This window comes from Ovis aries, chromosome 13, assembly GCF_016772045.2.
Source record: "Ovis aries strain OAR_USU_Benz2616 breed Rambouillet chromosome 13, ARS-UI_Ramb_v3.0, whole genome shotgun sequence".
NCBI lineage: Eukaryota > Metazoa > Chordata > Mammalia > Artiodactyla > Bovidae > Ovis > Ovis aries.
Window position 1 is genome coordinate 61,907,344 of NC_056066.1, and position 25,790 is coordinate 61,933,133.

The following is a 25,790-nucleotide window of genomic DNA, read 5'->3' on the forward strand; positions in this document are numbered from 1 at the left end:
ACTAGAGCTGCTTTCCATGTAGCCCAGCCTGGCTACTTAGTTTGTGGTCCTGGGCAGGGCCCTTCGCTTAACTAGGTCTCAGTCTCCTCATCCAGAGAATGGCTGTTGAGTGATTTAGAGGAGGGCAGGTGGTAAAGGAGCAGCGGCCCGACTGACACATAGTAGGTGTACAACACAGGTGAGCCTTTCCCCTCCCCCAGACCCAGACTTGCTGCTCTCAGCTCTTCCAGTGACCTCTCTTGGCTTCCCTGGCAGTCAGGGCCGGAACGGACCTTCCTCAAACGCCCGAGCTCCTCTGCTCAGGCCCATTACTCTGCCCCTCTGAGCTATGGGTTCAGGATCTCTCCCCACCTACGGGGGATTGCACATCAACAGTCCCAGGGGTCTTCCTGCAGGGGAAAAGGTTGTGTCTTCTGGGACTCGGTAGGTCAGGAGTGGGCAGGGCCCTTGGGTCACCAGGACATGCTCCCCGGCACACCCCATACTTGTTATTGTCTGGAATGCTTTTGGCAGCGCCGGGAGCTGGGCATTGTCCCCTCTGATGAAGACTCTGAGACTGGAGGGGTGGGGAGACAGAAACAGATGCTCAAGGTCAGCGATGAGCAGAGCCAGGATGTGGATGGGGTCTGTGGATTCAAGCCCCTGCCCTGTCCAGTTTGGTGCCGATGCCCCTGGGTGAGGAGTGTCCCGCAGGGACTTCCACGGGCCCCTCTGGGGACACTTCCTCAACCTGGGAGGAACCCGGGGGACAGGCTGGCCTTTTGGGCAACTAAGTTGGCAGTTCTGTCTGTGCCCCGCCTGGCTTTACTGGAGGGAGGCTGGGGCGGGAGCTGAGTGTCTGGGGAGGCACGGGCTGCCTGGTGAGGTCTCCATCCTCGGCTAATGAGCAGCAGGTCCTCAGGCAGGGTAGATGCCTTGGGAAGAGGAGATTGGGAGTAGTGTGTATGGCTCGTTTGCCTCATGTGACCATAGGTAAGGACTGATGCTGAGGCTGAAACTCCAATACTTTGGCCACCTGATGCAAAGAACTGACTCATTTGAAGAGACCCTGATGCTGGGAATGATTGAAGGCAGGAGGAGAAGGGGACGACAGAGGATGAGATGGTTGGATGGCATCATTGACTCAAAGGACATGAGTTTGAATAAACTTCGGGAGTTGGTGGTAGACAGGGAAGCCTGGCGTGCTGCAGTCCATGGGGTTGCAAAGAGTCAGACACGACTGAACAACTGAATTGAGCGACTGAACTGAACCTGAACTGAATGATGTCTCTGGGCTTCCCAGGTGGAGCTAGTGGTAAAGAACCTGCCTGCCAATGCAGGAGACGTAAGGGATGGGGGTTCGATTCCTACATAGGGAAGAGCCCATAGAGGAAGGCATGGCAATCCACGCCAGTATTCTTACCTGGGACATCCAATGGACAGGGGCACCTGGCAGGCTACAGTCCACGGGGTCGCAAAGAGTCAGACGTGACTGAGCAGCTAAGCCCACATGCGCGGTGTCTCTGTCATAGGCTTTGGTCTGTGGCAGTGACTTAGCGCAGTGGCTGTGCTCCCAGGAGCGCCCGCAGGCCTCGGGCCAGCTGCACCCCTGAGTGCCCACTCTTGACCTCTCCGCTGATTCCCCCCCAGAATATTCGCGTGTGGGACATGCAAGACTACCAGTGTCTTCAGTCCTTTTGCGGGAAGCATTTTGCCCTGGGACACTGCCCCATCACCAGCATCTACTTCCACAAAGAGGACAACTCGCTCATCTGCAGCACCTATTCGGTGAGTGCTCTGCAGGAGGGAGGCGGGCCACGGCTGCACGAGGAAGGGAGGGGCCGTGCCTGCTGACCCATGGGACGCCGAGGGGAGGCCACACCCTGTCCTGACTGAGACTGCTGTATGCCGTGAGGACAAAGCTGCTGGGCTCTGCGGCCTGGCCCTCAAAGCGCTGTCGCCTGATTTCCTGGAGGACTGTTTCTAGGCCCCCAGTGATCTCCCTCTATGTTGCTCTTGCTGCTCTCTTGACCTTTGCCCCCTCCAGTCCCTCCTTCTGGAAGCCCACCTTGACCCCCAGGCTAGGTTGGAAGCCTTTGCTCCAAGCTCCCTTCCCTGCCCTGGATCACAGCCCTTACGACTGTGTCCTGTTATGGTAACGTGACTGTCTTTCCTGCCAAATCATGAGCCCCAAGAGGGCAGGGCCCACACCCACACCCGAGCAGTCCCTCTGAAGGAGAGAACCTGGGGGAACCTGCCATGAAGCCTGCCTGTGAGCCGTGACTTAGCTAGTGCCCATGGGAGGTCTGCCCTGAACCCCTCAGGATGGGACAGCCTGGGAGAAGCACAAGGGGCTGACTGTCCAGGGTGCCAGTGGTTGAGGGTGGCACTGCGACAAGATGGAGGTTAGGGGGCTCCAGGGATGCTTGGCAGCCAGTAGAAGAGGTTCGATCCAGAAAGGGAGACGAGGGTGTCATCTGTGGTTGAGAGGAAGTGGTGGCTCTACATGGCTCTTCTTCCCTCTGATGGCCAGGTCACACCCTCAGTGTCCTTGTGCCCTTGGCTGACTCTCCCAGATGGCAGGTGTCCTGAGAAGGGAGTTGGTGGGTTCCTTCCCCTCTGCTGAGTGTCAGGACAGCTGTCAGCACTTGTTGAATTCAACAGACCTTTGAAATCCATTTCAAAGCAGAGAGTATATTAATTAGGCACTGGCCCACCCCTCAAGGAACTCATGGGGGAGTAGCATAACAGATAATTTTAATAGGAAATGCTGTACGTTGTGATGTAGATGCGTGCTGGGTGCCTCACGGAGCACAGAGAAAGGATCCTGAGCCTGGCTGGAGGCTAAGGCAGTCAGGGACGGCTTCCTGGATGAGGGGACACCAGATCGAGGCCTTATGCTTTTCAGAAGTTATAAAAGGGACTTGGACTTGTGTTTTGGGGTTGTAGGAGCTCTAGGGGTTGGAAGCTCTGATCTCAGGAAGTAGGGGCATGGAGTTGGGGTGAGGTGTCAGCAAGCCTGCACACGGTTGAGGATGTCTTGGTGTCTTGGTTTACTGGAAGTTTCTCCCTGGGGCCAGTCACTGACAGTGTGCCCTTCTGACTGCCCAACTGTCTGCCGCTCCTCCCCTACAGATTGGAATCCTGAAAGGGTACCTGGAGACACAGGGGCCTGGGAGAGCAGAGGAGAAGACCACGACTCACAGCACGCCCCTGTGCGCCGTCCTCTACAGCAAGGTTTTCAAGCAGGTCAGTGGGCAGCAGCTTATCTCTAGGGCTGGCAGCAGGCACAGGGGGCGGGATGGGGCAGGACTCTCAGAGCTTGGGTGGTGGTATGGGGCAGCGGGAGGTCGGCAAGCAGCTGTCTTGCACAGGAGTTGCCCTAGGGGAGACCGGAGCTCCACCAAGTGGCCACTGAGTCACCAAACTCCTCTGAGCCTGTGTGCCCCTGGCTACCACCCCAGGTCAGTTCTGGGCAGCCTTCTTTCCACTGTGTGTGACGGGGTGTGGGCTGCTCTTTGAAGATCCTGGGGTGGGTGTTGCTCCTGGAGGTCATTTCCAGGGAAACTGTGGTTCAACTTTGTAATGGAATGGGAGGGAGGCCCAGGCTGTGGTCCTGAGCAGAGATCTCTGCATTGGGCAGAGCAACTAGGCAGGCAGATTCTGAAGTGTGGGGACAGCAGGGGCTCCTGGGCCCTCTGCCCCCTCCCACTGGTGCCCATTTCCTGGCTGGGGCTCTGGGTAGGGCGGCTCTGTCTGCTGCAATGTGGCCTTAGCAGTGGGAGGTCAGCACTTACCTCTTTGGGTTTCCCTCTCGTTCTGGCTCTTGGCACCACCACTCCTCATACCTTAGGGCTCCTCAGCGCCCTTAACCAGTTAAAAAAAAATCCCCCTTATCCAGCTTTTCTGGATGTTCTCAATGGGAAGGTTAGTCTGAGGGAACACCCCCTGTTGCTGTTTCATCGTCACAGTCGTGATGTTGCTTCAGGTGGGGTGACCTATCTTTACCCAACATTTCCCTGCTTAGAGGGCTGTTGTTTTTTTTTTCCTATCCTCCATGTTAATGCTTTTTCAGTAAGTGTCTTTTCTGGATTCGATATGATTTTCTCTGGAAAGATTCTGATAAATTCCATTTCAGAGTTAAAGGGGATTTTACCAAAGTGGTTCCTTCTAAAACAACTGTGCCAGTTTGCAGAGGGCCGAGGAAGGCCTGTTTTCGAGAGTGGGTTGTCCTGCAGCAGGAGGGCCCAGAGCGCCTGTCTTCTCGGTACTCTGAGTGGTGGCTGGGCTACCAGCAGTCATGCCAGCTGGCTGCTGCCCTTGGGAGTGGGGCCTTCCCCTCCCCAGGAGCCCTGGCTGTGTGCTCCCCCACAGGTGGTGAGCGGCTGTCTGAGCGGCATGGTGAGTGTGTGGGAGGCCGTGACGGGCAGGAAGCTGATGGAGTTCTCAGTGACGGGTGACCAGCAAGTGGAGCTGACTGCCATGTCCCTGGATGAGTCAGAGGGGTGTCTGCTCACGGGCCTGCGTGATGGCACCATAAAGATGTGGAACTACAGCGTTGGCGAATGCCTGCTGACCTTCCCCAGCGCGGACAAGTTAGAGGTCAGTCTGGCCCATAGGGGTCCCTGGGGTCCCCTCACAGCTCCTGTGACCCCCAGCACGTGCTATTTCTCATATCTCCCTGAAAGGCTGTGCACACAGACTCCCTGGCTTTGTGCCTCCCTGAGCCTTTGTGCATAAAACGAAGATAGTTGAGACTTCCCTGAAGGGCCAGTGGTTAAGACTTCACCTTCCATTGCAGGGGGTGGGGGTTTGATCCTTGGTCGGGGAGGCAAGATCCCACATGCCTTGAGGCCAAAAAAACCCAACACATAAAGCAGAAGCAATGTGGTAACAAATTCAATAAAGACAAAAAATGGTCCACATTAAACCAATCTTAAAATAAATCAAATCAATAGATAATAGGGCCTGTCCTCCACAGATGTTCTTCAGACGTCAGCTACTCTTGCTCTTTTAGTGTGTTAGTACTTCTCTTCTTATGTCTTGGGAGGATTTTCCCAGGTGGCTCCGGTGGTAAGGCATTCACCTGCCAATGCAGGAGACTCAGTGGCGCCCCACTCCAGTGCTCTTGCCTGGAAAATCCCATGGACTGCAGCCTACCAGGACGGAGGAGCCTGGTGGGCTGCAGTCCACGGGGTCGCGGAGAGTCGGACACGACTGAGCGACTTCACTTTCACTTTTCACCTTCATGCATTGGAGAAGGAAATGGCAACCCACTCCAGTGTTCTTGCCTGGAGAATCCCAGGGATGGGGGAGCCTGGCGGGCTGCCGTCTGTGGGGTTGCACAGAGTCGGACACAACTGAAGCGACTTAGCAGTAGCGGTAGCAGCAGGAGGTCCTGAGTCAGTGGGTTCGATCCCTGGGTCAGGAAGATCCCCTGAAATAGAAAATGGCCAACTGCTCCAGTATTTTATTGCTTGGGGAATTTCATGGGCAGAGGAGCCTGGTGAGCTGCAGTCCATGGCGTCGCAGAGACATGACTGAGCAGCTGAGCACACAGGCAGCCTACGTCTTAGGGCTTCAGGTGGCATTGTTGGTAGTGGGGTCATGTGATTCAGAGCCACCCATACCCCTGTTTGGGAAATGCCCGCCAGGGTTATGAGGAAGATCTGTGGGCAAAGTGCAAAGCCAGCAGTTCCTCTTTGGGACTTGAGCCTATTACAAACTTGTGACACAGTTCTTTAAGAAACTCAGAAGGAGCACTTGGCCAAGAAGCCAGGGATTAGGGACTGGTCCAGATCCTATGACTCAGTTGTGTGACCTTAGCGAGGCTTGACCTTGGCTTTCCTCCTGTCCCCTATAAGATGGACATGGACACTTACCCAATCTGCCACCTCCAAGTCCATCACATGGATAATGGGCTGTGAGAGCACTCTGAAAAAAAATATGGTGGTTTCACCACTAGGGAAAGTCTCATCATCATGCAGAGTTTGGATTTCCTGCTTGGTATGGTTAGGAAGACATTTGGGGCCTGGGGCCATTTTCTCTGAGGTACCTTAGAGTTCGGTTTCCTTTCCTCTTCAATAGATTAGTGGGATTGTCCACATGAACAAAGTGTTCTACACGACTGGATGGAGTAAGAGAATCACTTATTACACGTGAGTAACCAGGGCGCAGGGCTTCCCTGATTTGGCTGACAGTAAAGAATCTGCCTGCAACGTAGGAGACCCGAGTTCGATCCCTTGGATGGGAAGATCCTCTGGAGAAGGAAATGGCAACCCACTCCAGTATTCTCGCCTGGAGAATTCCGTGGACAGAGGAGCCTGGCGGGCTACAGTCCACAGGGTTGCTAAGAGTCGGACATGCCTGAGCGAGGAAATCACCGCCACCAGCCAGGGCGCACATGGGAGGTGTGGGCAGCTGGCCCCTCTCTCTAAAGATGGGCTCCTCCATCCCTAACTTTGCTGGCGGCTGGAACACCAAGCAGGAAGTTAGTGCAGCGTGAGGTTTACTGCTTCGTCCCCTCATCTGTCCACTTATTCATCACTCCGTGAGGCCAATAGACTTTGTACTAGGTGCTGGGAATGGATATAAGCAAGAACATGAAGTCTCCATCCTCCTGAGACTCAGACACTAATCAAATAACTTAATTTGTAATGATAGTCTGTTCAGTGCTATGAAAAAAATATACAGGTTTCTATGGGGAGGGGACGGAATCTGATCTGGAGTCAGGGGCCATCAGAAAAGAGTCATCTGAGGCATCATGGGTGGAGTGGGATCTGAAGAGTGGGCAGGAGAGGTCTTAGTGAAGCAGTGAGGGGCTGGGGACAGGAGCGATATTATAGGCAGAGGAATGGCAAGTGTAGGGTTCCGTCCTCTTCAGAGAGCCTGTCTAGCGTCATGGTTTTCCCTTCTTTCAGCCTGAGGTCTTACTCAGGTGTCTGAATGGGGCAAATCTGTAAGACTAGCGTATGTGAAGCCCCTAGGACCAGGCCTTTACAGCAGGCACATAGCAGACGCTCAGTTAATGCAGTCAGCAGGGCAGAACTCCAGCTCTGCTCTACGCCTCCTCTGGAGGGGTCCTCCTCTGGGTCAGTGCTTGGAATCCTAGAGGCTTGGATGCTCTTCTCCCAGGATACCAATAAGGCTGAGTGCTCCCCCCCCCTGCCTCCGGGCACGTGTGCAGGTTCCACAAGATCAAGCCAGTGCTCTTATGCCACCACTGGCAGACCTTCCACACGGAGGATGTCCTGAGCATGGCCAAGTACCAGAACCAGTTCATCGCCACCTCCTCCTACAACGGGGACATCCTGTTCTGGAACATCAGCACCTTCAGGCCCATCCTCAGTTTCAACGCCTCTCAGAGCCCCTTGCCCTTGCTACCCAAGAGGGTATGGTCAGCAGAAACATGCTGTCCTCTTCGCGCTCTCTCAGCTGTGGGCCAGAACCATGTAGGGCTGGGGGTGGGTCAGGGAGGTGGAAGGGAGTGATGGCGACTTGTTCTGAAGGAGTCTGGGAGCTAGGGAGGTAGGTGGTAGTTCTTATAATTATTCTCATTTGACAGATAAGGAAACAGTCACAGAGAGGTTAAGTATCTCTCCTGAGGTCACACAGCCATCAAGTAATAAATCCAAATCCAGGCTGTCTGACTCTGGAGCCTTGTGGCTCTAGTCCTATTCTCCCGAGGAGATTACTGTCTCCTTGAAGGTGGCTCACATTGACCCATTGCTACTACAGATTACTGCTCTGGGCTCACTGGGCTCTTGATAGGACTTGGAAAGCCCCCACAGTCTCCGAATGACTGTATCTTTGCAGATTAAAGCTGGAAGGGGCCTTCGGGGTCACCCTGTCCAGTAGTTTTCCAAACTTGTGGAGAGAGGCTTGGAGGCTATTACAGCAGCTTGTCCAGAACGCTTCAGCTTTTTGTCTATTTTACACTTTGGAGTTTCCCTTCAGACTAAAAACTACCTCACAAATGCTTGGGAAGCACTGTCCACTTACAGATGGGGAGACTGAGTCCTTCCTGGGCACTGTCCCCTGCCCGTGGGTGCCCCAGGGACAGGCTTCTAAGCTCTGGTTCGATGCCATTAAGGGTATAGGGTTTCTGGGAAGCAAGCTCAATGTACCCGGAGGGCCCGTGGTGTTGGCGTTGGGCGGGGTGGCCTCCCTTCCGTCTGGGATGTGACAGTTTCTCACGGGGCTCCCTCCCATGCACAGGTGAAGGATGTGGACGACTGTGTGTTCGACAGCCACAGGCCCAGCAAGCCCTGTGTTGAGCAGGAGAAGTGGGCTTGCAAACTGCACCCACAGCCCCCCGGCCTCAGCGCGAGGGCCACGGTCGATGCCAACCTGCGGCGGAACCTGATGTCGGCGCCTCCAGTGATGAGACAGCACAGAGACAAGGAGCCGGCGAAGCCGGTGCCCCTGAAGGTGGCCACCCTGTGTCCCCACCACCCGAGAAGGCGCCTTGGTCAGGCCTGGGTGGGGTCCCTTCCGATTAGGCCCATGGCTACCTTGGGCCTGGGCCCAGTCTCTTCCAGGAGCACGGCCCGTACAGACCTAGTGTCTGCAGGCTTGAGGGTCAAGGGTACAGCTGAAGTTCAAGCCTTTCTCTGTCCTTGGGCTCCCATCACCCAGGCAGAGATGAGCCACCATGCCTCCTGCCCCAGAGAACGAGCTGTGGGGGTCTGAAGCCCAGAGGCAGCCACCACTTCCCTCCTCCTCTGAGTCCAGGCCTCTGCCCTAGGTTAACCTCCCCAGGCTTGTCTGACAGCCCTGTTCTGGAGTGGGGGAGTTGGAAGGAAGAGCAGGGGGTAGCTACCCTCTCCTGCTAACCCAACGTGCATTGGCTTCTGACCCTTAGCCACGAAAATTGTGATCTCAGTGAGGGTCTTGAGGGACCAGTCAGATTGTCTCAGCACCTGCAGTCTGATTCCCATTCCGGGGAGCTGGGCTTGAATGAGAAACCCTATCTTCCCTAGACACAGAGGGCTTGTAAGGTGCAGGGCAGTCTGCACCTCGACCCACACGACCTGCTGGATACATGCCTGTCACTCTGAGGCTCTCGGACCATCCTTGAAGAGTCAGGGTTGCATAACTACATACACACCCCTTGATCCTCACCTCTAGCCAGAGTGTCTTTCCCAGGATGAAGGAGGGGGCTTCCTCAAAAGCCAGCTGTGCTCTCTGCCCTGAACCAGAAGCTGCGGGTAACTTAAACCAGAGATTCTCCAGCGTCGGAGTATCTTTATGCCCAGGATCCTTTGGACACCCAGCTGTATCTTTTGGGGGAGATGTCCACTCTTTCAGCATTTGCCTCTGTCTCTGCTCCCTAGAGGTTGTCTCAAGCTGAACTGGGAGGCCCCCCCCCTTTTTTTTTTCTTTTTCCAGAAACCTCTCAGTGCCAGCAGCCTCAGTCAGTCAAGATTATCCCTTGGCAGACACTCAACTTTCAAAGAGGCTGAAAGGAAAAGAGCAGACTTCCAGAAGACGCTGTTGCTGCAGTCCAACGCATCGGTGGAGAAGGTTGGCCATGCTCGGGCAGGGGCTGGGTTGTGAGCCAGGGGCTGGACAGTTGGGATGCAGACTGGAGATGTGGCACCTGGGGGTCTGGGGGCCCAGCCTCGCTCTCCCAGGACCTGGAGAAGCCTGTTGGACATGATGGCAGTGCTCAGGATCTTGGCTACAGGGCTGCCATTTGAGGGGTGTCCCCAGTGTGGGGGGCTGTCTAGGGAGGGGAGCAGTGTTCCTTCCTGGTTGGGGGGACGGACTGGGAGGTAGGAGATGTGGCATTTTCAGAACCCACTGGAGAAATGCCCTCCGGCATTTTGCATGGCGCGTGAGTGGGGACTGGGTCATCTCTGTTCTTCCTCCTCCCATACCCTCCCCCTTTCTGAGCTTGGAGACATCCCCCTTTGCTGTCGCCCCTGGGTAAGGTGACCTCTAAGGCCCCTTCCAGGTTTAATCTGAAATAATAGGGTAATTCTATATGGGTCTCCTAGGTTCCTACCATGAGCCCAATGAGAATATAATGAACAGCTGTAGGTTGCAGCAGGGCTGCCCCCTGGCCCAGTTTCTGGGACTCAAGAACAGGGGAGCAGTGTCCTGTGGGACTGGGTCCTGTGGAACGGAGCAGAGCTACCACTGGCTGGACCTTCTCTCCTTCAGGTTCTGAATGTGCTTTCCTCTGTTTTAAAAAAAAGGCTTAAAAAAAACCCTCCAAAACTTAAAAAGGTAGAATTGGTTAAAAAAAAAAAATATATGTGTAAAGCAAAAAATACAAGGTCCGTGTTTCTCACTGTGTACTCCATCTCATCCCCCAACAGCAGTAGTCACAATCACTACGAACAGGTTGGTTTAGCTTTGTCTTTTTTTTTTAGGGGAGTGATGTTAAATTATATAGCTCCGTGCATTTGCTTTTAAAATTTAACTATACTATATTATGGATATGTTTTCTCATTAGTGATTTGGATTCAGCTTATTCCTTTGTTAGGTTAAAAAATTGTTTTTTTAAATTTACGTTTCTTGAATAGTACATGAGTCTGCCTCTGTCCTCACACTAAGCCAGTTCTAGACATCAGCCTTGTCTTCATTTCTGCCAGTCTGGTAGGTGGAAAATATTGTCTTTTGATATTTCTTTGGTTTTTTGTGATGTTGAGCTTTTCGTATCTTTGTTAGACATTTGCATTTCTTCAGTGGAATAAATGTATATTCATATCCTTTTCCATTCTTTTTTGTGTTAATTTCTTGGAGCTGTCTATATGTTCTGGAAATGAATCCTTTACCTGTTGTGTCTTGGAAATATTTTCACCTCATCAGCCTTCATGGTGTCACATCGAGGTTTTAACCTTTTTTAAAATTAGTTAGTTTTATTTTTGGTTGCTCTGGGTCTTCATTGCTGTGCCCGGGCCTTTCTCTAGATGCAATAAGCAGAGGCTACTCCTTGTTGAGGTGCACAGGCTTCTCATTGCGTTGACTTCTCTTGTTGCAAAGCATGGGCTCTAGGGCATGCAGCTTCAGTAGTTCCGACTCATGGGGACTAGAGCACAGGCTGAGTGGTTGTGGCGCATGGGCTGAGTTGCTCTGTGGCGTGTAGAATCTTCCCAGACTACAGATCGAACCCTGGCATTTCACTGTACAAATATATCAAGGGGAATGAGTTTGTTTTCTACATCATTCTGAGTTGAGTACAGGTCTTTAGAAAAATCTTATTTGAGCCTTAGGACAAGGCTTGTATGTCTTCATTCGGTAACTGTTCATTGATCTATTATGATGTGTCAGGCAGTGTCATTTGGGATAAAGTAGTGAACAAAAAAGATGCAAATCCCAGTCCTTGGGGAGCTCATAGTCTGGCCAGACGTTCCTGGTCACCAACTGGGTAGGTAAGGTGGTATTCCATCACCGTTCTCACTGGCCGTCTAGGAAACTGGGGGGCCAGGTGGGTGTGGCTCCTTGCCCAGGCGTCTCAGCACTGTGCCACAGGGGAGCTCCAGCTCCCAGCACTCCTGAGCGGGTTCGCCTCTCTTGCACAGATAATCTTCTTACAGACCAGGCCTCGCCTGCCACACTCGGCTGCCCTGCTGAGCAGCTGCATGGACGGCTACATCTACGCCTGGTCCATCCACGGGAACGGAGGCCTGCTGGGCAAGTTCCCTGTGGACTCTGTAGACAAGGGGGACGTGGTTGTGGGTGCCATGGCCACGGATCAGAAGGACTGGATTCTTGTCACAGGGGATTGCAAAGGAAGAATCAAGGTAAGTAGGAACTGGCACTGGGATCGGGGGCAGTTACATTTCTTTAATAGTGCATGTGTCTGCCTCTGTCATAAGCCTCTCTCAGAGCTGGCGTGAGCCAAGCTCTGGCCTCCTCTTTGCCATCGGTGGTCCTCGCCCAGTCCCTATGCCCTCTGGGCACTTGTTTCACTTGCAACACAGTGGGTGGTGGGGTGGGTTACCTCAGAGTCCTCTCCTGCCCTCGTGGGCCCGGGGAAGTGAGGGAGGGCTTGGTCAGGAGGTCCCCCATCCAGAAGCCTTCCTGTGGGTCCGGTGCTTTAGAATTCTCTTCCTGCTACTCCCTCACCCCCAGCTGTGCATCTGACCTGTGATCAGCTGTCTCAGGAGCTGATTCTGTGCTTTGTGGTGATGTGAGGTGTGAATGCCCCATCCTTGGGTCTGTCACACTCTCCCTGTATGCTAGCTAAAGGTCTGGCCTAGAAGATGCCATCGTCCCCTCGGGGGTGTGAGTAAGAACCAGCCCCCTGAGGTGAAGAGAAATGGTCTGGGAGGGACCCTCAGTGTGAATCGGTATTGGGGGTCAAGGAGTGCTGGGCTACTAATCCATGCTTTATGCCTAGATCTGGGACATCAAGAATTACTGTACACATTCTGACAAGCAGACAAACCAACCTAGTGAGATCAACAGGTTTCGGTTCTTAATTTCTGAACAGATTCAGGTCAGCCTCCCAAACTACAGTCCCCCGGAGGAGAAAAAGGTAGGATGATTACTGGACAATTGTTGAGAAAAGTGCCTCTGAGCCCCACCAATGAGTTGGGACCATGGTTCTCACACTGAGGTTCGGAATCTTTCATGTTTTCTATCCAGGGCTGTCTGATTGATGTGGAAAAGGTTTTCTACTCACCAGAAGTCACTATTAACCAGTGAAACATGAATATGCACACACCAAATACACTCATGTGCCTACACGCGTATACATGTACACACATATGCACACCTTCCATGGGCTTTGATCTTTGCAATGAAGACCCGAGGTCATAAACTCCTTTAAAAAATAGTGAAAATATATATGTATTTTCTTGAGTAGGTAATGCATTTGTGTGTGTGCTAAGTCGCTTCAGTCATGCCCCAAGTCTTTGTGACGCTATGGATGTAGCCTGCCAGGCTTCTCTGTCCATGGGATTCTTTGGGCAAGAATACTGGAGTGGGTTGCCATGCCCTCCTGCAGGAGATCTTCTCAACCCAGGGATCGAACCCGCGTGTCTTATGTCTCCTGGCAGGTTCTTTACCAATAAGGCCACATTGGGAAGTCCAGATAATGCATCTATACAGTTCAGAAATCACTGGGTATTTCCCCGATGACTAGTGAATTTGAGCACCTTTTCCTTAGTTGTCAGGAAAATGCAAATTAAAACCAAAAGGGGAGAGCACTGCTTCTCTACCAGAATGACTAAAACTGAAAGGACAGACAATGCCAAATATTGGCAAGAATATAGGTCAACTGGTGATAAACCATCTAAAATTGCTTATGTTGATGGTTGCAACTCTGAATATATGAAAAGCCGCTGAAGCCAGCACTTTAAATAGGTACATTGTATGTGAATTGTATCTCAATAAAACTGTGTTTAAAATCTATGCAAATGATAGAGCAAATATTCTTTTCTTCTTCTTCTTCTTCTTCTTCTTTTTTTTTTTTTTTACAAATCTTTGTTTGTAGTTGTTTATCTACACATCTGGTAATTTATCCCATGTAAAAGAACCTAAATCTAAGGCCTCTAATGTGTACTGCCATACTGCATTCCAGAAAGTTTATATAGGTTTTCACTTTATTAGTTTGTTTTGCTTTATCCTTGACAGCATAAAGATTTTATCATTAACAGTATTTATCTGAGTGAGCGCCCCCTGATAGATATACAAGGCATTCAATAAATAAATATTTAAAGTGAAAAAAAAAACATTTAGCTGATTTTTAGATATAAATAGTTTCTTTTGATTTTATGAAAATATCTGCTTATATTGACATCTGTCCTTATTTTATTGGCTATATATATTTTGTGAATTACCTCTTCATGTCCTTGGTCCATTTTTCTTTTGTGGTGACCATCTTTTATAAATGATGTACAGTCATCTTAAAATATATTAAAAGGTATTAACTCATTGCCTGTCATATGTATTACAAGCATCTCCTCCCCCCAGTTTGTCATTTGCCTTTTAATTTATGATGAGTTTTAAATTACAACATGTTTTTTGGTGGTCAATTTTTCTTCCCATTGTGATATTTCCTGTTGCTTATCACTTCCTTATCAGAGATAATAGTCATTCTTTCTCTTCAATATATTATGGTTTCATTAAAAAGGATTCTTCAACCCTTCTAGTGTTTACTTATAAGATGTAAGACAATGATTTAAGTTTCACTGCTTAGTTTATCAGGAATTCCAACACTGTTGATTGAATCCTGTTCTCTATCACCACCAATTTCCTACCATTCTTGTCATTTATCAACGTTTTAAATATATATTTGGGTTGGCTTCTGAGATATTGTCTTCCATTGTCTAGTTTTTATTACTGTGATGTAACATACTCGAGTATGATAAAACATGTCCTCCTTCATTAATTTTGTTTTATTTGAAAATGGTCTTGGATATTTACACTCATTTTCCAATTAAGTAGGATTTTATTCTTTCATAGTGCAATGTGACATATCACTCCATTTCTCACCCTATTCCATGCCTGATGCCCAACTAAATATCTTGAAAAAAAAAGACCTGGGTTCTTGTCTAGCCCCATCACTTTCTAGCTGTGTGGTTCTGGACTGGTTACTGAATGTTTCTGACTCTTACTTCTCTCCTCTCTGCAGTGGTGAGACTCATACACATCCCATAAGGTTATTCTGATGTGCAAATGAAATAAACTGTATACAGGAAGCTGGCAAGCAATACAACAATATGCAATTTTTTAAAAAAATGATTTTACTGAAGGGACCAGTGAGGGCCAGAGAAGTGCTTGGATTTACCTAAGGTCACCAGGAAGTCCATGTAGGGGTATATCTAGAGCTAGAACCCTGGCCCCTGTCCCATCTCCTTCCAGAAGCCTATGCTACCTCCAGCCCTGGGTGCCCTCTGACAAGCCAGTGTCTTGGGAGTTTAATTAATTCTCTTGCACTGTCCCCTGTAGGTTGAGGCCGGCCAGACCATTTCCCTGATGCCACCCCAGCTTCTGACTACCTGGAAGGCCCATTTGGATAGTGTGGCAGACATCCTATATGCGGACAGCCTCCAGCTGGTCATCAGTGCGGGCCAGGACCGGGACGTCAAGGCTTGGAAACTCTCTGGTGACGCCATTGGTACGGACGGTCCTGCTGAAGCTCAGTCATGCCCCATGGCCTTTCCTGACCCTGACCCTGTTAGAACACAAGCTGGCATAAACCTCATATCCCATGAGGTGGGAGTTTTAGACCACAGCAACTGTCTTTCCTCAGATAGTATCACAAGGTGTGAGTCTGTCCAATTGTCCATTCAGCAGTCTGTCCATCCGCTCATTCACTCACCTGCTCAACACTATTTGCCTTTGCATATCAGATCATATATCTGATAAGGTACAGCCCATTCTCTTTTTAAAAATGAACTTAATTCTTGAAGTATAACATATGTAATGAAAAGCACACAAACCAAAAGTATCCTCAGCTTAGTGAATTTTCAGGAAGTAAACATATAGCCATATAACCACCATCGTATCAAGAAACAGAACATCACCAGCACTCAGGGCTTCCCTCACCTCCTGACCCACTGTCTCTGCCTACGCCTTTCCAAAAGTAACCACTGTTCTGATTCCTAAATCCAAAGCTTATGTTAGTCTGGCTTTGAACTTTGTCTAAATGGAATCATTTGGTAGTTTCTCCTTTGTGTCTGGCTTCTTTCTCTCAAACACCATATGTTTGTGCCATTCAGCCATTCATTGACTGTAGCAGCTCATTCAGTCTTACTGCTGAGTGGTATTCTGTTGTTGATACCATACTGTATCTATCCGTGCTATTGTTGGTGGGCGTTAGGGCTATTTTAGGCTATTAAAGACAAACACTGCTATGAACACCCTCATATAGGTTTTTTTTTGAACAAGTGTATGAATTTCTGTTAGATATGTATTTATAATGGAATTGCTGAACCACAGAGTATTCACACTCAGTAGATACTGCTAAACTATCTTTCAAAGTGCTTTCCAGTTTTCACTCTTTCACCAGCTGCATACAGCGACTCTTACTGTGTCCTTTGTAACCACTTGATATAATCATTGCATTAAATTTTAGCCATTTTGGTGAATATGTAGTGGCATTTTATTGTGGTTTTAATTTGAATCCTTGATGAGTAGAGAGGTTGAATATCTATTTATTTCTTGATCATACATTTATTGATCAGTTATATATTTTATAGTTGTCCCATGTCTCTCATTCTTGCTTCCGTTCTTTACATTTAATTTTTTTTCCTATCTCTGCATTCCATTTTGGATATTTTCTACTGACCTGCCTTCCAGTTCATTAATCTTATGCAGCCTGCTATTAAATCCGTCCAGATACTGTATTTTTTAGTTCTAGAACACTCATTTGATTTTTTTCTACAAATTTCGATTAATGGTTGAAATTCTGCTTCTTTTCCTCCATTCTGTTCATATTTTCCATTATTTTATTTAACACTTTTACAACAGTTGTTTTAAAGTATTTACCTATAAACTCCAATGCCTGAATTATCTGTGAGTCTGATTCTAATGCCTATTTCTTCTTTTGATTATTGGTTATATTTTCTTGCCTTTTCACATGTCATGTATAGAAAAACTCCAATGAAACCAAACCAAACAAAAACCCAACCCAAATCAAGCTGAACTTTCCTGAGCTTTGTAGAAAAGAAACTGTAAAGACTGAAGCTGATATGATTTTCCTCCAGTGCGTTGCTCTTTCCTCTGCACAGCACTTCTCGTCTCAATGCAGTTAGGAAGCGAGCTGGGTTGGGGCTGGATTGCAGCTCCAGGAGCCCTAGTTTCCTTCTGTGTTCAGTTGATTCCAGGGTAATGCCTGTTGTGTTGTTGACTTCTTCTTCCAGTGAGTCTTGACTCCTAGTGAGCTCGTTCTCTTTCTAGCCCAACCTCCAGAAATTAAACAATTGCAGGCCCCAATCTTCTTTCCACGTGGCAACCGCTCATTTGTCCTTCACTTCAGTTCGGTTCAGTTCGGTCGCTTAGTCGTGTCTGACTCTTTGCGACCCCATGTGTATCTCTAAGTCTGTTTTTGTTTGTTTCATTTGTCTGTTTTGTTTTCTAGATTATATAAATGAGATCATGAGGCATTTGTCTTTCTTTAACTTGTTTGACTTAACACAGTACTTTCTAGAGCCACCCATGTTGTCACAAATGGCAAGAGTTCTCTTTTTTTTATGACTGAGTCATTTTCTCTAAGCTCTCCTGTAGGGAAAACAGCCATGCCCTTGGGACTCCACTAGACTTAATCTGTCATGCCAGCCAGATTGGCTCTTGGAAACTCTGCTGGTTTCCCTATCTTTGGGGATCTTTCTTCTGCTAAACGGAGCCTGATTCTCACTTACCATGTGCCCATACTCAGAAAAATGCTCCCAGAGAAGAAAGCAGTTCCCAATTTTAGTTCTTCTGGGAAGGACTCTTTCCTTTCTGTGATTTTGGTTTGTCTAGTCTTCTTTGCTTCTATCGCTCTCCAGTGACTTTTTTAAAATACAGTTTTTAAAAGTTACTTTCCATTTACAGTTATTACAAAATATTGGCTGAATTCCCTGTGTTGGGCAGCATACATCCTTGAGCCTGTCTTACACCCTATAGTTTGTACCTCCCCGCTGGTAATCACTAGTTTGTTCTCTGCATCTGTGAGTCTGCTTATTTTTATTATATTCATCAATTTGTTATATTTTTTAGATTCCACTTATAAGTGATATAATTTGACTGACTTATTTCACTTAGCATATAGCCTTCAAGGTTCATTCTTGTTGCCACAAATGGTGAAATTTTGTTTTTTTTTCTTTATGACTGAGTAGCCTTCCATTATATGTATTGATATACATACCACATCTTAGGTTGCTTCCGTATCTTGGCAATTATAAATAAAGCTGCTGTGAGCATTGGGCTGTGTGTATCTTTTTGATTTTTTTTTTTTTTTTTTGCATATCTATCCAGGAGTGGAGTTGTTAGATTGTATGGTAGTCCTACTTTTAGTTATGGAGAGCCCCTTATGCTGTTTTTCACAGTAGCTGCATTCGTTTACATTCCCACAAATAGTGTACCTGGGTTCCTTTTGCTCCAGATCCTCACCAACATTCATTATCTGTGTTCTTTTTGATGATGGCCGTTCTGATTGGTGTGAGATGATATCTTATTCTTCTCCAGTGATTTGTAAAAATATGACTTTGTAACACATCTGCTTTGTTTTTCTTAATTAAAAAGAATTCTGCAGTGTAAAAATGGCCTACAACTCACCATGCCCTGCCCAGAAGTAGGACTCATATTTCTCTATTCTTACTACCTACTTCTACCCCCGCTCTGATCCTCCACAGACCCATTCCTAACCTCACATCTGATAGGTGACTGATAGATGCCTGCAGTCTTGTACCATTGCCATTTTATGTGTGAGCCACTTGAGCCACTTAAAGCCTGTCTGAGGACTATTCAGTCATTGCCATAGCACCTTCTCCATCTTAGCCTATATGTGCGGCAGGATGCTTTAAGCCTCAACTCCAAGTACATCCTAGGGTTAGGGTCTGACTCCTCCAGATATTTGCCAAGTAGCTAGCATAATGCCTGGGATATGTTGGGCATAGTCAGGTGTAGGCCAGGAATAAGGGATTGCTGGCTGCTGCTTGAGGGTGGATGGTGAGGGACAGAGTATTTAGAGGAGGGAGTGGCTGGCCAGTCCTTGCTACTGAACTGGCTCTGGTTAAATCACAGGGACGTTTGGCCTGAGTGTTTGGAAAAGGCTGCTGGATACCCCAATGATGACTGAGGGTGCACTAAATAAAAGATTAAAGAAGGAGGGTGACTTCTTCGACTCCAGTAAGAAGACCTTCCATCTAGAGCTGCAGTGAGTCATCACAATGGTCACTGGTAAACTGGTTAACTCTGGTCTGGATCCCAGGAGGCCTCCCTTGTAGGGCAGTGCTGGGCATATTCAGGTAGGGCCTTCAGAATGTCACAGGCCTGGGAATTGCAGGTAACTCGACCCCACAGGTGGTGGCTGTGGCCTCAGAGCCTGAGGCTCTGTTCTAGCCCAGATCTGCTGTATGATCAAGCAGTGAAAACCAGAAAACATAAAGCCCTAAGTCCTTGGATGGGGACCTTGCTCCAGAATCAGGCTCTGGAGGCCCCTGGTGGCTATGGCCTCAGAGCCCGAGGCTCCATTCTAGCCCAGATCAGCTGTAAGACTGAGCAGTGAAAACCAGAAAACATAAAACCCCAAGTCCTTAGATGGGGACCCCGCTCCAGAATCAGGCTCTGGAGGCCCCTGCTGGGAGAGCCCAGGGTTCTGGTCTTGACATGTGTGTTATTTTTCTGAGTCGGGGGAGGCAGGTTGCTTGCTACCTGTTCTTTCCTCTACAGGTTCCTCCTCCACCTGTGCTCTATCCCTATTCCTGACCAAGTCTCAGATAAATTTTTTGTTGTTTGGTTGCTAAGTTATGTCCAACTCTTTGCGACCCCATGGACTGCAGCACACCAGGCTTCCCAGTCCTTCACTATCTTCCAGAGTTTGCTCAAACTCATGTCCATTGAGTCAGTGATGCCATCCAACCATCTCATCCTCTGTTGTCCCCTTCTCCTCCTGCCTTCCATCTTTCCCAGCATCAGAGTCTTTTCCAGTGAGTCAGCTCTTTGCATCAAGTGGCCAAAATATTGGAGCTTGAGCTTCAGTATTAGTCCTTCAGTGAATATTCAGGACAGATTTCCTTTAGGGTTGACTGGTTTGATCTCCTTGTGTCCAAGGGACTCTCAAGAGTCTTCTCCAGCACCATAGTTCAAAAGCATCAATTCTTTGGCACTCAGTCTTCTGAGAGATGGTCCAACTCTCACATCTGTGCATGACTACTGGAAAAACCATAGCTTTGGGTCATTCAAAAAGTAGTTATTGAGGTCTTGCTGACTGCCAGGTTGTGCTAGGTTCTGGACATCAAAAACTATCCAGACATAGGTCCTGCCTCAGAGAACGCCCAGTCCACTGAGGGAGATGAATTTGTAACCCATGGCTACAGTTCTATGTGGTAAACAATAGGACTATTAAGACAGGCTTGGCTCAGAGGATAATCACCTGACTGGATGGAGCAAGTAAGGAAGGCTTCATGGAACAGAGATTTTGGAGTTGGGTTTTGACATGTGAGTAGGAGTTTGCCAGGCCCCATAGAGTCCTCGTGGTTCCTATGCCCCTATCAAGGCTTGGGCTTTTACAGTCCTGTCAGGGTATATCAACAAGACAGAGGCAAGGTTCCCCTTGCAGGGAGAGGACGTTTAGGTTTTCTGAAAGGGCAGGCCCAGGGGAAGTCTGGATGGGGTGTCAGGCCTCCACAGAAGAGGATGTTGGGTGGTGGGAGGTATCACAGGACTTGTTGGAGGCCAGGATAAGCAGGGCTTTGTTAGTGTTAACTGAACACTTGCCCACTGATGGGCCCTGGGCTGTACAACCTCAGGGGAGGGATGAGAAGGTTGGAGAGGATCCAGCCCAGAAAGGAGGAACCTGCCTGGGGAGGGATGTCCCACCACGTGGTACAGAGGGCATCTTGTGAAGGAAAGCCCCTCACATCAGGGAGGAGCGAGATCTTGCTGAGGCCCTGATGTACCAGCGGCGGGAACAGGTAGTCCTCTTGGATCTGCTGAATGGGAAGGCAGACACGGAGGCTAAAGCCTGGGCCAGGCTGCAAAAGATAACCCCGACGTCCCCATGGACTGGAAAGCGCTCCCCGGAAGACATTGAGGATACCTGGTGCAAGTGGGAATCCAAGGGCAAACAGGTGAGGCTGGGTGGGTCACTGAGTGGGTAGGGGAGCCCTCAACCCTCAGCCCCGAGCCTTCGCCCTTGCCTGGGACCCCTGCAGGAGAGCAAAGTCCTGGGCGCAGCGTACAAGCCCAAGGAGCGGTCGCGGAGTCCTGCACTCCTGTTCACCAACGTGCAGTATGGCTGGATGAAGCACCAGGTGAGTCAGGGTGGGGTTAGCTCCCTGAGATGCTGGGCCTAGAGGCTGGGGGTCCCACCTCTATCATCCCACATGGCCCTCCAGTGGGAGTGAGGGGCTCACCTTTCCTTAACAGGATTCTGGGCCATAGGCAGTTCTGGGATGAAGCTGGTCTGGCTGGTTTGTTTGCCAAGGCCCTGCTTGAGGCCATGGACACAGTTTTTATCCTTGAGGACAAACCTCATCGAGCCTATGGGAGGAGGTTGTTTGTAGACCTGAAACCTGTTGATCGCCTTCAAAGCATTTCCCAGAGTCTGCTTGTTTGTTGGGCTTCCCTCGTAGCTTAATCGATAAAGATTCTGCCTGCAGTGCAGGAGACCCCCAGTTCGGTCCCTGGGTTGGGAAGATCCCCTGGAGAAGGAAATGGCAACCCCCTCCAGCATTCTCGCCTGGAAAATCCCATGGACAGAGGAGCCTGGTGGGCTGCCGTCCATGAGGTTGCAATGGGTGTCATTCTGGAGCAGACACAGGGCCTCACGGTACTAGGCACACAGTCAGCAAGAGACAGGGAGTGGAACGGGCCTGTCCTTGGGGAGAGAAAGGGGCCAGGGGTTTGGGAAAGACCAGCCTGGAGTCCCATCCTGCCTCTTGCTTGGGCAGATCCCAGCCTCTCTCAACCTCTCTCTCCTTCTCAGGGGAGCTCACATCCTCTGGGGTGTGGCAACCCCTGGCCCCAGGCAGGGGAGGGGTCAGTGCCAAAAAGAAACTTGGCTTCCTTGCCCTTTCCTGGAGATGGGCCTCCCAGCACAGCGTGGCGAGTGCTGCTGGGAGAGGTGGGGGCATGTCTGGAGAGTTCCTTGCTTTCAAGCCCCACTCAGGGTTCAGCTTGAGGCCTCACTGTAAGACAGGGATGGTCCAGCACTGACCTCACAGGACTGTTGGCAGCACCAAGAGGAGGGCCGGGGGCTGGGCCTGGTGCCCAGAGGGCTCACTGCTTGGCCGAGTGTGGTCATCACTAGAGTTGCCGTTCAGTTGCTAAGTCATGTCCTTTATTTTGTGTGGCCCCACGGACTGCAGTATTCTAGGCCTCCCTGTCCCTCCCAGGTCATCAGTGACAGGCATGCAACTCTGGGGACGGCTTCTCTCTCACAGGAAGCCCTGAGTCTGTCCTCCCTGGGAACCTGCTCTTGGTCCCTGCTGTTCCCCACGCTCCCCTGCTCTGTTCCCTGCAGATCTCACCTCAGATCTACCAGAGCCTGCACTTCAATGAGCTGGCATCCACCCAGAACCCTGCCTTCAAGACGCAAAAAGTCCTGGACCAGCAGAGCTGGCTCACCCTCTTGGTGACCCAGCGCATCCGGAAGGACCTGGGTCCCTACAGGGAGACCGTGCCTGAGCATCCGGCCAGCTTGCCCACCACCACGGCCTCCTCGCCCTCCTCACCCTCGCTGTCAGCCTCGGGCTCTGGGCTCCTGGCATCTGGCCTGGCCCCATCCTCATGGTCCCAGCCCTTCTGATCCTTTTTGTAGCCCCCGTCCGCTCCTGCATCCTGTCCTCCCCCGTGGACCTGTCCCAGGTATCCGGGCACGTCCTGCAGAGGCCGGTGACTTCCCTGCCCCACGGCCGCTCCCTCAGGCTGCTCTCCAGGCCTCTGAAGGCCCACCTTCTGTACTCCCACATCAGGCACTGAGGTGGCCCATCCTCTCTCTTCAGTCCGCCAGCAGGGCCACCAGGCTCATGAGGTCCTGTCTGTCCCTGGCTTACCCTCTGCCAGGCCCAGAGGGTACAGACCTCGCCTTGGCTCTCCCCACTCTGCCATCTGGTGAAGCCAACCTTCTTCACCAGAGTCCTGGAGAGGAAAATAAATGTTCTCAGATGTTGAAGCTCCACTGGCCTTGGGATTGGGCTGTGTGTCCCTCGCCCCTTAGGCCCTGGGCTGTGTCTCTGATTCGGGTCATGCTCCCCTAGGCAAAGGGACGTGGGAAGGAGAGTCCCTCCTCTCAGGACACCTGGTGTGGCTGTCTGGCAAGCGACAGGCCAAAGCCTGGGGCAGGGGCTTCACAAGCCCTGGGGGTGCAGTGGTGGGTGGTGTGAGTGAGCGGGGAGGGGGAGGCAGCGAAGGAGAGGAGGTCAGCCAGGCAGGTGGGACCTTGAAGACCAGGAATCGCACCTGGAGTGACTCTGAGTGAGACAGGAGCTACTGCAGGAGCTGCAGCCAGAGCGCCCTGTGGTGGGATTGAAGCGGAGCCAGAGCCGAGGGGAGGCTGCTCTGAGCAGTGACGGTGAAGCTGATCAGAGGGCGAGGGGGACGGTCAAGGGGTGAAGGTGGGGGGTGCCGATGTGCAGAGCAGACTGTGGGGGAGAGACTGTCTCGCCCAACTCAACTGGTTTTTGTCCTGAGGCCCTGTACACGGCAAGTCCTACTGAACTCCCAGGGAGGTAGTCATCTTCTCCCCATTTTACAGAAGGGAAAAGAGGCTCAAAGAGGGGAAGTAACTTGCCCAGGGTCATCCAGCATGGAAGCCAGAGTGGGATCCGTACCCAGGCCAGGCTGACGCTTGAGCCCGGCTTCCCTCTCCTGGGTTCCTTTGTGTTCTCGCCCCACACAGGCTGGGTGACCATCTGCCAGGACTAAATCTCTCCCAGTCCCGTCTGGAAAGCTAGGCAGACCCTCCTGGTGATTTAAAAGATTAAAATAAAAGACAGTGTTCTCAGTGGGTGATACTCTAGGGCTGAAGACCTCTCAGAGTGGAGGAGGAAGGAGACACCTCTAAACCTTGGTGAGAGAATCCAAAGAATCCAGGTCTCTCAATCCTGTCTCCCAACTCCATCCCACCTGGCTTGCATACCTCCTGGGACGGGGGCTCAGTCCTTGCAGAGTTGGGACTGTTAGAACATCCTTTCTTGGGTGGCATCCACGTTTACTTCCTGCTCTGGCCCAGTTCTGTCCAGGAAGGTGATGAGGGGGGAGGCAGTGGGGATGCCAGATCGTGTTCCCCCAGCTTCTCACAGGGGCCACAGGAGAGACCTAGTGTGCACTACGGACCCCTATCACCAGCCCTTCCTTTCCTGGACACCCTGTCAGCAGTGACTGCAGAGCTAGATAGCCAGGCTGGACTTCCTGCCCTGCAACTCTTCAGCTGCATGACCACATGCAGGCCACATCCCTCTGGTTTCCCAAAGTTGTACCTCTTTCGAGGGGCTGCTGGGAGAAGAGGACAGGGGGTGGTGCAGTGAGTTCCCATCTGCAGGTCCAGCAGGGCAAGCCCTCCATGAAGGGTGCTTATTAGGGTCATTTTTATTTCTCCCCTCCCTTGCAAAGCCCAGGTCTCAGGTATCCTAGGATGTGGCCTGATGTATCTGTGCTCTTTTGAAAGGTCACCTGAGACCTTCCTTCCTGTCACAGAGGGACTTTCCAGAGGGGATGTCCTCACTTGGCCACGTGGTGGGTTGGTAGCATTGATGGCAGACAAACTGGCAGGTGAAGAAGGGAGAGGTCGCCGGGAGGTCTGCTGTTCTGAGCTCTGGGGGGTGAACGAGGCCTCCCTCTCCTCCTCTTTCTGACTCCAGACCCACTGCCGAAGCTGAGGGACTCAAAGGACTTGGGGCTGAGTGTTGGGGACAGACCCCTCCTGAAGCCCAGCCCCAGGGAACTGCCCCAGGGCCAGTGTCTGAGAACCAAACAGAGCAGGAGGCTCTTTACCAGAGAGAGAGGCGAGACCAGGTGGTGTCCACACACCCAGGATGGAGGGGGTTCTAGGACCCTGGAGTCTGGGCCAGCCTTCCAGGCTACCTAGAGCTTCCCATAAGCCTTGTAGGCCCCACAATGGGGAAGAGGGGTGGATAGGGGCGCTCCAGTTTATGCTCCCTGACCTTGACCATGATACATGGTGACCAGCGTCTCAATCCTTCCTCTGTAGGGATGAGTCAACCCCAGAGCCCTGGGAGGGTGAAAGTGGCCTGAGAAACCACTGTGACCACTGAAGGGCTTGCCACTGGCTGAGCTGTGTGCTTCCTCAGAGCTGGCTCTGGTTTGGAGAAGTAAAGGCCGTAATATTTCCCCCACTTTGTGTGAAGGGCTCATAGCCATCATCACAATCGACAAGGGCCTTCCATGCCAGGATCTGGGGGCCTCAGTTCACTCTGGCCTCTGGGAGGAGGTGAGGACTAGTATCTCCTGGGCGCATATGCGGAAATTGAGGCCAAGAGCGAGACTTTGTCCAGGTCACAGGGTGAGGGAGCTCAGGGCAGGGACAGGGCCTAGGATTTTGCCTCATCACTGGTTCAGGGAGCTCTGAGTCTTGCAGGAGGGAGGCCCTGCCCATCAGCCCCAGCCCTACCTGGCCTGACATTCAGGGATTAGTAGGATTAATGAAAATCCTGGGGCTTGAGCTAGGCTTACCGGAGGCGCCACTCCAGGGACCGTGGGGGGTGATTTGGCGCTCTGCACCTCCGGTTCTGTCTTGGTCACCGCAGAGAGTTAACTCCCACCCTGGCTGGCCGCCTGCTCCTCTGCTCCCGTCTAGTGGGTGGGCCGGGTGGTGGGAGGGCGGCCAGCCTTGTGCACTGTGGGCCTGGAATGGGTGTGGGGAATGGGGGTGGGTCACGCGGCCCCTTTGTTCTCCTGCAGGATGCTGCCCCAGAGCCAAGCCCCTTCTGACCAGAGCAGGCCTATGTTGTGGCTCTGGGTCTCTCTAGGGGTCCATCATGACAAATAGATGGGGAAAAATTGGAAACAGTGACAGACTTTATTTTCTTGGGCTCCAAAATCACTGTGGATGGTGACTGCAGCCATGAAATTAAAAGATGCTTGCTCCTTGGAAGAAAAGCTATGACAAACTTAGCATATTAAAAAGCAGAGACATCACTTTGCTGACAAAGCTCTGTCTAGTCAAAGCTATGGTTTTTCCAGTA

The 25,790-nt window shown here is 50.9% G+C and overlaps 1 protein-coding gene across 1 annotated transcript in view; it reads left to right on the plus strand.

The window, feature by feature from the left end:
* Positions 1 to 22,765, plus strand: part of EFCAB8 (EF-hand calcium binding domain 8) — a 46,953-nt gene extending 24,188 nt beyond the window's left edge. The window contains exons 13-26 of the mRNA XM_027976386.2: positions 1,630 to 1,767; positions 3,115 to 3,228; positions 4,354 to 4,581; positions 6,067 to 6,137; positions 7,166 to 7,370; positions 8,197 to 8,409; positions 9,370 to 9,504; positions 11,511 to 11,732; positions 12,332 to 12,469; positions 14,887 to 15,055; positions 18,667 to 18,799; positions 20,510 to 20,719; positions 20,804 to 20,897; positions 22,109 to 22,765. Coding sequence (XP_027832187.2) covers positions 1,630 to 1,767; positions 3,115 to 3,228; positions 4,354 to 4,581; positions 6,067 to 6,137; positions 7,166 to 7,370; positions 8,197 to 8,409; positions 9,370 to 9,504; positions 11,511 to 11,732; positions 12,332 to 12,469; positions 14,887 to 15,055; positions 18,667 to 18,799; positions 20,510 to 20,719; positions 20,804 to 20,897; positions 22,109 to 22,393 — 2,355 coding nt within the window. The 3' untranslated portion in view covers positions 22,394 to 22,765. The remainder of the gene's footprint in view (positions 1 to 1,629; positions 1,768 to 3,114; positions 3,229 to 4,353; positions 4,582 to 6,066; positions 6,138 to 7,165; positions 7,371 to 8,196; positions 8,410 to 9,369; positions 9,505 to 11,510; positions 11,733 to 12,331; positions 12,470 to 14,886; positions 15,056 to 18,666; positions 18,800 to 20,509; positions 20,720 to 20,803; positions 20,898 to 22,108) is intronic.
* The last annotated feature ends 3,025 nt before the right edge of the window (positions 22,766 to 25,790 follow it).